Below are 10,798 nucleotides of genomic sequence, written 5' to 3' on the forward strand. Positions count from 1 at the left end.
GTGTTAGAACTGACATCATGCATGTGCACAGCATACATGTCCAGTTTTCATAGACAACATGGGAAAGTGCAATTGGAGGCCTTGTAGCTTAATCACCTGCAATCCTGTTAGCCAATGGCTTTCTCCCACATTCATGACCACACTCTGGCTGAGGGAGCACCAATAGGAGGAGAGGCACATCTTTCACTGATGTTAATGATTGGCTTCTGGCAGCCGTGGTGATTAATATGGCTGCTGTTCTGAAACCTCCACCTCCCACATACGTCTCTTTCTGACTGATTTAAGTTTGTTATCAAACACGTACAGAGTTATCTGCACAAAGGGAAGCTTGTGGTTTCACAGAGACAAGTGCGTGATTCAAAAATCACCACGGTTACGCGCCCAAGTGATTCATTTGCAGATAAATCACTGATAAAGAAAAGCCGGTTGCTGGTTTCCTTTTCCGATTTAAAGCATAGTTTGCGTCAGCGAGTGAACGTTTCTCATTCCCCGTTCCGCGTTTTCGTCCGTCAGGTATCCTTCAAGTCGACGCGCCACGTGAGCTTTCACATGGACGAGGAGGAGATCGTGCGGATCAACCCCCGCAAGGACGTCCTCATCCGAGGGTACGAGGACTACCGGCACCCCGTCATGTGGAAGCAGGACCCGGAGCGCGAGGAGGTGGACTTCACGGCCCCCTTCTCCAAGCTGGACTCCAAGAAGTGCGAGTACCTGTACCCCGAGGGCCCCGAGGGCCACGCCGGCAAGGACTCCATCAAGACCCAGCCGTCGCCGCTGCTCAAGGGCAAGAAGTCGCGGCGGCGGCGGGAGGACGGCGAGCGCTCCCGCTGCATCTACTGCCGCGAGATGTTCAACCACGAGGACAACCGGCGGGGCCAGTGCCAGGACGCGCCCGACCCCATCAAGCAGTGCATCTACAAAGTCAGCTGCATGCTGTGCGCCGAGAGCATGCTCTACCACTGCATGTCCGACTCGGAGGGCGACTTCTCGGACCCGTGCTCCTGCGACACCGGCGACGAGCAGTTCTGCCTGCGCTGGCTGGCGCTGGTGGCGCTGTCCTTCATCGCGCCCTGCATGTGCTGCTACCTGCCGCTGCGCGCCTGCCACCACTGCGGCGAGGCCTGCCGCTGCTGCGGCGGCAAGCACAAGGCGAACGGCTGAGACGCGGGCGGCGGGCCGGCGCCGCGCCGACGGCTTCCTCTTTTTCCTCACCCGCCGCCCACCCAGGCGGCCGCGTCTTGTTTTTGCGCAGAGCTGGGCGCGGCGGCGGCGCAGGCTCTGCGCTTTACCCGCCCGCCTCGCCGGCGACACGCCGCGCAGCTTAGCGACAGGAGAGGCGTCGAGGGACGGCACAGAGATACTAAAACAACGCAAAGTTTCAAAAAAATTAAATAAAAAACACATTTAAAATGAAACATCCAGGCCACCGTACCGGACTCTCGTACACACAGTGCGTAACTTTGTGAAGGAATTTTGTCTTTTGTACAGGAAGCAGATTTTAAAAAAACGATACGAATACAAAAAGATGCGTACAGAGAGTGTGCTGTATGAGTATGCTAAAAGGGATATGTTCATGCTTTTCTTTTGTGAATTTGCAGTTGGGTGACCGTGGCCTTCTTGACTCGAGCGTTTTCTGACAGTGTAATTATTAGAAAAAAAGTGCACTAGATATTTTTTTTTCCCTTAAAAGGTAACCTTCATTGATTCTAATGGTAAATTAACAGTGAGCATTATAATTGTTGCTTAACAGTGCTGAGGTGTATAATTCTGTGGTGGATGTGTATGTTTTTTTTTTCTTTTTTTCATTGAATGCGAAAAAAATAAATAAAAATAACAGCATAATTTTTGAAGGTACCGTTAGAAATTGCCATCCAAAATTCATGAATGAACATTTAAACGTTAAACCTCCCTTTATTTTTGGTCGTGAGATTTGGACCATGTTGTTGCATTCCAAGATAAAGGGATACATTCTGTAAGCAGAAGCAAGAAGGTAAAACGTTGCTTTCCGCCCGTTTTTGGGAAAAATCGACACAAGGACTCTTGTTTACCACATTAGTTTATTGATTTACCTAACATGAGACCAAGACAGCAAAATTCCAGGTATTCCACTTTAGTGATAATAGCAGTCCTCTGAGTCCACTTCCCATGGAAATGATTTTTCTTTGTGACTAGTCTTATCTGGAAACTGAAAGCTGACATTTTGCTCAACCAGCAAGTTTTTTAAATTCATTTTGGGGTATTTGGTACCCCTATGCAATGAGGCACTTAAGTTAGTAATTGGACACTCTCTCCCATTGTAATATTTCTTTGCTTTTGGTTGGTCATTCAAATACTCCAGGTAATGGAAATGAAAATCCCACTTTAAAAGCACTGGTTTCCAAACTTTGGTTCCAGCATAGTCACCAAATACATTTGTTTGCTCCTTTTTAGTGTATAATTGTGTTGTATGAATCACAGCACATGTGCTAACGTGCGTATTTATGTGCTCTCTCTCTCTCTCTCTCTCTCTCCATATGGTTGTGTGAGTGTGTATACAGTATGTGTGTGTGTGTGTGTGTGTGTGTGTGTGTGTTCGCTATTTTGCAGATGCCCCTGTCCAAAATAACTTACTCTAGAGCATATATATTATGTTATACAGAAGTGAATACGAGTAATTAATATATTCAAATGAAAATTAATACACAGTAGTAATTTGTTTTGCATGGCTATGTCCTCTCGGCTGTATAATATTAGGGTCACAAGCTAAAACATTCCACAATTATTGTCCAATCAAAACTGTTTTGAGTCCTTTTGAGTGTCCTCTCACAGCTCCCTATAGATTCCCTAGATCAGTCTGGGGGTCCTTGTGAATAGATGAATATATTTAGACATATAACTGTATACATGTGCATATAAACTGGTATGTACATGTTTTTTGCATATGTATATTTATAAATACACATGTATCTACACACATATGCTGTCATGTACTATTTCATAGTAATGTTAAATTAACATGTGAATGCTAATTTACATTCGCCAGCCTTGTTTAGCAGTGGTTTAATTAAATGTCAATTTAACCGGTGCATATTAGCCTCACAAGCACACGTCAACTGAACGTTTAGCGTATCATTTGGGCCTGTAACCATCAGGTTTAAAAAGTCCTGTATCGTAGAGAACTATACCTTGCCATGGTAAATTCCCTCCCACTTCCTGTCTATGCAGGAAATTAGCCCTGTCACAGGGTATGTGTGAAGCATGGATAAGAAAACATCCAAAATATGACTTCCAAAACTCACTCTGCATGAGTGTCTTTATTTTATTTTACTTTCTATGCAATTTTACCTTGAGAAATACTTAGACTTCTGTCCACACTGAGTCACTGATATGACACTTTAATATGTTATATAGATGTTAGCCCAGGTACCAAACTCAAACCATTTGTAAATAAGTAACACTATATTTAAATAATGGTAATAATCCCGTTCTGAATTTAAAAATAGATCTGTATTTATCACTGCTGTCAGTATATACTGTAGCTTTGACAGCATCATGTATATAAGTCACCTTTGAGTATTATTTCACATTGAAAAGTAGAGGGGGTACATGATGGAATGACTATTGAGCTTTTAATAAAGAGTTTCTTTCTAGTTTTGTATTGCAAAAAGAAGGATAGAGACAGCTAATGCGGTACATTAGTGACAGTCCACTTATCTTAAAAGTTTGATATCTAAAGCTGCTAGAAACAATCACTAATTCTATTGAGTTAAGAAAAGGTTACAGAAGACTGTTAATACATTACCTAGTTCTCATACAGTGTAAAACAAGGATCTGGAGCAAATGTCTTAGTTTTGTGTGCACACGCCTTTTCGTTTCGTTTCGTGTCCTCTTCCCCCACCCCCTCCCCCACCCATCTTGTCATTTGATTGCTTTGCATATTGCAAGCTGAACCAAGGTTGGATGAACCTGATTAAAACTTGCTGGCTGAGAAGCAAAATATAGGAAAATTTGTATATATATTTTGGAAAATACTGAACTAACATGTTTCTGTATTAACCAGCACAGGGCAACACCTTGTCATGTACTGTATTTTATACGCAACATGTGTCTGCTTTATTTTTTTTTTTAACCTACAGTATCTGTTAACTAGCATATGTAAGACTTCAGTTCTTAACCACTTTGCTGCTAGTATTTTATTTTTTAATCTAGATAACTGTGCATAACTTTGGAATGCCTATATAAACATGTTTATTCAATGTATTGTAAAAAAGTTACATTTCCCAGCAGCTGAGTGGTTACTTAAATTCTCCGATGCTTCGATGCACTGATATATGTAGGCTTTTTATTCTTACAGCGCTTGATGTAACTTTAATGTGATTAGTTCTAAATAGTGAAAAACATTTGTGTTTGAAACTGCAGTATAAATGGTACTCCAATAATTCTTCTGTAAACACTGCCTGTTTTTCATACTGTACATCTATTGGTTTCTTAGTGCCATTTGCTTCACACCCTGATGACCTCAAAAAAGTGCCTCACATCTATTATAGTTTCCATTTAAACCTTAACAGCTCTTGTTCTGGTTATATTTGTTTATATACATTTTAGGTATTTTTATTATTGTTTAAAAATACCAAGCATATGATGTACAATTTGTAGTTCAATAACTCATGTCGTAGTTGTATTTTCTTTATACATATACAGATGTAGCTTGTTACTTTTCTTAAGTATATAATGTAAATATGCATATATATGTTTGTAACTGTTTTTATGTTACATCATACACTTGTAATTGACATATCAAATAACATTATCATAATAAAATGGTGAGTTTTAATCTGTTTTCCTGAGTATGTCTAGTAGATATTCAAAAATAACCAAATACTTAAGTCATTTTCTCAGAGTTAAGTTCAAAGTGTACTGTAAGCGAATGTAAGCCTAAGGTAGGAAGGCTAAAATTTAAGGGGAAAGTATGGGAGACTATAGCACCAAATAACTGCAGCAGATGAGCATTCCCTACTGTCTCCAAAACCAGCTGAATGATCTGCACTGGACCAGTTCAAGGATACTTTGCTGCACAACATTTACTGTGACCATGTCCAACGCACACACTTTAAGACAAGAACATTGAAATAGTCTGAATTGGAACTGAAGTGTAAAGACAACAATTACTTGTTGGGTATGTAACAAGCAATCAAACGTGTTTGGTAGGACATATAACAATCTGCTACCATGAAAAATGATGTGAGTATTGGGAATGCTTACCCCTTTTTTATTTAGCCTTTATATAACCAGAAAGTCCTTTGAGATTGAAAGTCTCTTTTCTGAAGGAGACCTGGCCAAGTTAGTAACTTTGTAGTACATTTAAAACAAGATTGTTAAGATACACACACAGTAAAAATAGAACTTATAATTTGACACACATGCAAGCAACACTGCAAATAATAGAGCCCATTGACTATGTAAAAGAAGTTGCACTTCAGTGATAACGTCCTGAAAAAGAGCTTTGAAGTTGTGTAACAGGACAATTGTTTCATGTTTGAGGATGTTTTGACTGCATGGGATGAAGTAGGAAGCTGTTTTTTCTCCTAGTTCAAGAACAGGAGTGGGGCCTTTAAAAAGCATCTACTGGAACGAGCACACTGATTATGTACAGTGAGATCATAACGCTTGGCTTTTTGGCTTCCATTTTAGATTTGTAATCAAACAATTCATATCTCTACTCCACAATTTTAGATTTGTAATCAATTCAAATGGTTAAAGTGCAGATTCTCAGCTTTTATTAAAGGGAATTTTTAAACATTTTGGTTTCACTGTGTAGACATTACAGCACTTTTTATACATGTATGCTTTTCTCACACTTCACAAGAATTGTACAGTGACTTACCTCAAGTCCTGGAATATTTCCATGGACACGGGGGGCCCTGGGGGCAAAAAGGTTGAGAATCACTGTCCTACAGCAAAGTGTCCCCATCGCTACACTGGGGCACTGGGGATCATTTGGCCAGATGGAATACCTACTGGCCCACCAACTTCAACGAATGGGAGACCTCACTTACTTACCTTCAGCCGTTTGGCAGGAGCAGGGTGCACGGTGGTATGGCTGCAGGTGGTATGACTTTTATTTATTTATTATTATTATTATTATTATTATTATTATTATTATGCAGACTTACTTTCAGAGCAGGCTTTGATAAGGCTATTCAGTTGCCTTAAAATACGCGTTCGCAGTAAATAGCAGAGTCCTATTGAATTTGTGTATAGCATAGACAAAACTGCTCGCTGCGAATATGAAAAAAGCCACTGGATTGTACAGTAGCACAAACACCATGAATGATCAAAGAATCAATTTGATATTTAAATGAATCATTTTTTGCGGATTTAACGAACCCGTATCACCTGCATTACGTTTCGCAAGCGGTTTGCCTTGGAACTATCAGTTAGTATTCTGACTCCACTTAGGACTCAATTTCCAGTTACACACACGCCACTTACTGCAGCTCAGCAGCTTGTATAAAAATGGAAGGCATTTACCTTCATCTATAACATGAGATCGACGTAGACTTGTGTTTCCACAGCTCATTTCCACAATGGAGTACGATATCCTGGACATTTTGGAACAGCTCGGGTAAGCAAGAATGCTAACGGACACTTATTACGATTATCATAACAAAAATAATAAAGCCGTGTGCTAGCTAGTTCTTTGCACATGATGGTCCACAGTGAGTTCTAGTTGCTAGATTTTTTCCTACTGTTGGTTAGCTACTTTGTTTTCAGTATACCTTGCTACAAATAAACGACTTCCACTGTGTACAGGTATAATGGGCCTTTGCTGAATGAAGAAGTCCTTGTAAAAGCATCCGAAGGCGGTTTGTCTTCACCCGAGTATATAGATCTGTGCGTATGGTTAACTTCTCGACTGAAACGCTTGTGCTGCTTAGAAGAAAATCTGTCTGCCGACCCAGGTAATGCAGTACTATTTCTTTCTAAACTTGTATTTCGGTGTCAGTGTGTCACACACGCCGAAACACACGCGGCAAATGTATTATTCTTATTATTATTATTGTCGTAGTATTATAATACTATTTTTTGTCGTTTCCCAGGTGACATTGATGGACTTCAGTTTGAGATTAGCGGGTTGCTGAAAGAGCTGTCCTGCCCATATGCAACTCTAGTCTCGGGGGATGTGCAACAGAGACTAAAAAATAAAGATGACTGTCTAAAACTGATCTGTGAGTCTAGATGTCATACATAATGAAAGCTATTCAGAATACCCTTCAAAAATTGTTTACATATGGCATATAATTTGTAAACATAAATATATTTCTTATACTCAGGTAATTTTAATACAATTTCATTTTCTTAATACAAACCTAGGTTTCAGATTGTTTATAATTGCTGGAGGCAGTGAATATGTTAATAGAAATTGTTTGGTGAGTTATCAGTGCTTCGAGAGTCGTCTGGTCTCCCCCACCTCTGCGATCCAGCCCCTCCTTCGTCATTGCCTCCACCCTGCCCACATCTGCCGCCACCTGCTGTTCCCCATCACCGCCACCTGGCCCCACCCATCATCTGAGCCACATCACTTATAATCTTGCATAACGGCTGACAGCTGGTCACCAGTCGCACCGGGCCGACAAGGAGGATGTTCCCCTTGAGCTGGTCCTTCAGGTTTCTCCCATCTGCCACAGGGAGTTTTCTTGCCACTGTTGCCTAGGCTTGCTCCTGTGGGGGTTTAGGCTAGGGCTGTCTGTAAAGCGTATTGTGACAACTGTTGTAAAATACGCTATATAAATAAAATTTGATTGATTGATTGATTGATTGATATGCTTGAAATCTTTTACAGATCAGTTAATGTTCATAACTGCCCTGTAAATTTTGATATCAGAAAATGACTCGTTCTTAATTTACATTAATGATATGCGACTTGCATGCTGTAGACTCCAGTTGTTTCAGTCATGCCTTTGTGTTTTGATTTCTTCAGTGTTTTTAAGTTCAGAGCTGCAGGCTGCACAGGTAATGCAGACCAAGTCAGTTCAAGAGAGCACCAGCGTGGAACAGAACACAGCCTCTCCAGATCTCAGGCTCATCTGCAGAGTACTCGGTCTATCTGAATCAGAATGTCTGGATCCAGCCCAGTTATTTTCCACCATTGAAACCAAGGTGAGTTTCTGCCAACTTTGCATTGCATTAGGTAGTAATGTGTATAAACTTGCATTTTACTATGATTGTATCTAAGATTTTGTATTTTTTTTGCAATTGAGAGTTGGCCAAGATAGGGGACGTAAAGCCTAACAGAATAAAGATTGAGACGAAACAAGGCAGGAAGTATAATACATAAAATAACAGAGAATTGGTGTGTCCACAGAATAGAGGGGCACTCATTATAGTAATTGTGTGTGTTCTTGTTCGCTGGACAAGATTTCAGTACATTGCACATTACAAGATACAATCAGTCACAGGTGTTAATGGCCAATTGTTACACAGAAGTTCAACTGCTTTACAAGCATGAATTTTGGCCTGCTGCTAATGGTGTACAATCTGGTCTTACTGTTATAGATAAGTAATATTCTTGAAAGAATTCCAAAGGAGCACATAGGCAAGCCAGTGTTGAAGTCCTCCATCGGTGGCGAACAGTGGGTGAGCATATACAATGTGTAGTTGAAAGGTTTTTTTCATTAAGCATGCATATGAGCCATGTAGAGGACTAGGCTAAATTAGCCTTTTTGTCATATCTCATGGTTTACACTTGTGTAATGATTTACCTTCCGAAAGTTCTCGTGCATCACACCATCTTCTGCGCGTTTTGCTTTTGTGAGTTAACAGGCGGAGCTGGAGAAGATCAACACGGTTCTGTCTGCCGAGTACGAGTGCCGAAGGAGGATGCTAATCAAGCGCCTGGACGTCACCGTTCAGTCCTTCAGCTGGTCAGAGAGAGCCAAGGTAGGCGAGCCCCGGGGATCACAGGGCTTCCTGGGTGAGATTCGTGTGCAGTGCGTGGCACTGCGTGCGGCGTAGCATGGGCTACGTGATGTGCTGCTATGTCACTATATGTGTCTCACTACTCCGAAGACCACCCGTGGTTCACGGCATATTGTTATCTCACTACATGTATCTCACTACTATGATGAGCACCAGTGGTTGGTGGGTGAATTATGACTTCGTTCCACATTGTTCTGTGGTTTGCCTGTGCCCACTTGCATCAGACGGTCCACTTAAGCTTTCCATCTGTGGCTGTTTTTTTTCCCTTAGTTCTGCAGCGTCTCCCTTTTTATGACATTTTAACTTTTTTTTTTTTTTGCTTTTCATCACAACCGTTTTGCGCTGTGTTTAGGCCACTATGGTGCGTAAGCAAATTATTTCTCTTTGAACTCTCCATTTCTCTCTGTCAAGTCCATCACTTAGGACAACAGCTCTCTTCATGTATCCGTGGAGACGACACATAGTAGTGTAGCTATATGTATCGTCTCTATAGTTACATGTACACGAAGAGAGCTGTTGTCCTGAGTTGTACCAAATTGAGCAAGGTACTTAACCTGTATTGCTTCAGTATATATCCAGCTGTCTAAATGGGTACAATGTAAATGCAATGTAAAAGTTGTCTGTCGCTCTAGACAGCATCTGCTAAATGCCTATAAATGTCTGTCACTCACTCTGTGATTAATCACTGTATGTGTCTTGTATATCAATAATTTTGATGTGGTGTGTTATGGCCTTTTTCTGTTGTTGTTAGGACCAGATAGACAGTATGGCTAAAGTCTATCAGCCAAAGAGACATTCATTGAAAATTAAGACATCAGTAAGCCTTGAACACCTGCTTGCTGCCAGAGAGGACATTTGCAATGTTGTGAAAACGAGCAGTGGCTCAAGTCGGGAGAAGACCACCTGTGCTATTAACAAGGTAGGAAACCCTGCTGTAGACGCGAGACATTGTGTATTAGTAGCATAGTCAGTGTCTTAACTTCTCTGGTACCTTGGATTCCTGTCCTGGGCACGGCTCATACTGATGTTGAATGGAGGTCTGAACTGCATGCTCTCCTCTCACAGATCCTAATGGGCAGGGTGCCCGATCGAGGTGGACGCCCATCGGAAATCGAAGCCCCTCCCCCCGAGATGCCCCCATGGCAGAAGAGGCAGGAAGGAGGAGGGAGAGGCGGCGGGTGGGGTGGACGAGGGGGTGGACGAGGAGGTGGGGGTGGTGGGAAGGGTGGCTGGGGGGGTCGAGAGGGAGGGGGGAAAGGTGGATGGGGCAACGACGGAGGAGGGAAAGGTGGGTGGGGCCACCAGGGAGGGGGGAAAGGTGGGTGGGGCCACCAGGGAGGGGGAGGAAGTGGATATTATAAGGGGAAGGGGGGAGATTATTATTGAAGCAGTTTTTTTTTCCATTTTGAACATGGAATCGGAAATGAGTATTACACTTTGTCTCAGTAGAGGACAACTGAGATTGCTGCCTCTGTAGGGGCAGGAAGTTAGGGCTTCCTTTGGTGTGTAGTTCATAGACTAATGATGAAAGTTGCAAATCATGAATTCCTTTTTCAGTATTTAAACTTTTTGAGTTTTTAGATGAGTTTTGTGTGAAGTTACAGAGTGAATAAATTGGGACTACTCTAATGACAAACATCCTGACACATTTTGATCATTTAGGCTTCACATTTTTTTTAAGATAATGGCATGCTTACTTTGTCCAGTTATGAAAGTACATTTCACAGGATGTGGAATTCTATTTTTAATTATTGTTTTTTTAAAACATGGCTCTTTTTTAGAACTATTAGTTAACTATTAGTCTCAAATAAAAACAGGTACTTAAATATTTTTCAAAGGT

The 10,798-nt window shown here is 41.5% G+C and overlaps 2 protein-coding genes across 2 annotated transcripts in view; both read left to right on the forward strand.

The window, feature by feature from the left end:
- Positions 1 to 4,813, forward strand: part of spred1 (sprouty related EVH1 domain containing 1) — a 43,759-nt gene extending 38,946 nt beyond the window's left edge. Inside the window, exon 6 of the mRNA XM_064321772.1 lies at positions 514 to 4,813. Within this exon, the coding sequence (XP_064177842.1) occupies positions 514 to 1,161 (648 nt within the window). The 3' untranslated portion in view covers positions 1,162 to 4,813. The remainder of the gene's footprint in view (positions 1 to 513) is intronic.
- A 1,622-nt stretch (positions 4,814 to 6,435) lies between these two features.
- On the forward strand, positions 6,436 to 10,789 carry fam98b (family with sequence similarity 98 member B). The gene is made up of 8 exons (XM_064321818.1): positions 6,436 to 6,604; positions 6,793 to 6,941; positions 7,080 to 7,208; positions 7,961 to 8,139; positions 8,536 to 8,616; positions 8,803 to 8,919; positions 9,710 to 9,877; positions 10,024 to 10,789. The coding sequence occupies exons 1-8, from the start codon at positions 6,567 to 6,569 to the stop codon at positions 10,342 to 10,344; spliced, it is 1,182 nt and encodes a 393-aa protein (XP_064177888.1). The 5' UTR covers positions 6,436 to 6,566; the 3' UTR covers positions 10,345 to 10,789.
- Positions 10,790 to 10,798: the final 9 nt, after the last annotated feature.

The sequence above is a fragment of the Anguilla rostrata genome, chromosome 1 (genome assembly GCF_018555375.3).
Source record: "Anguilla rostrata isolate EN2019 chromosome 1, ASM1855537v3, whole genome shotgun sequence".
In the NCBI taxonomy this organism is placed as follows: Eukaryota; Metazoa; Chordata; class Actinopteri; order Anguilliformes; family Anguillidae; genus Anguilla; species Anguilla rostrata.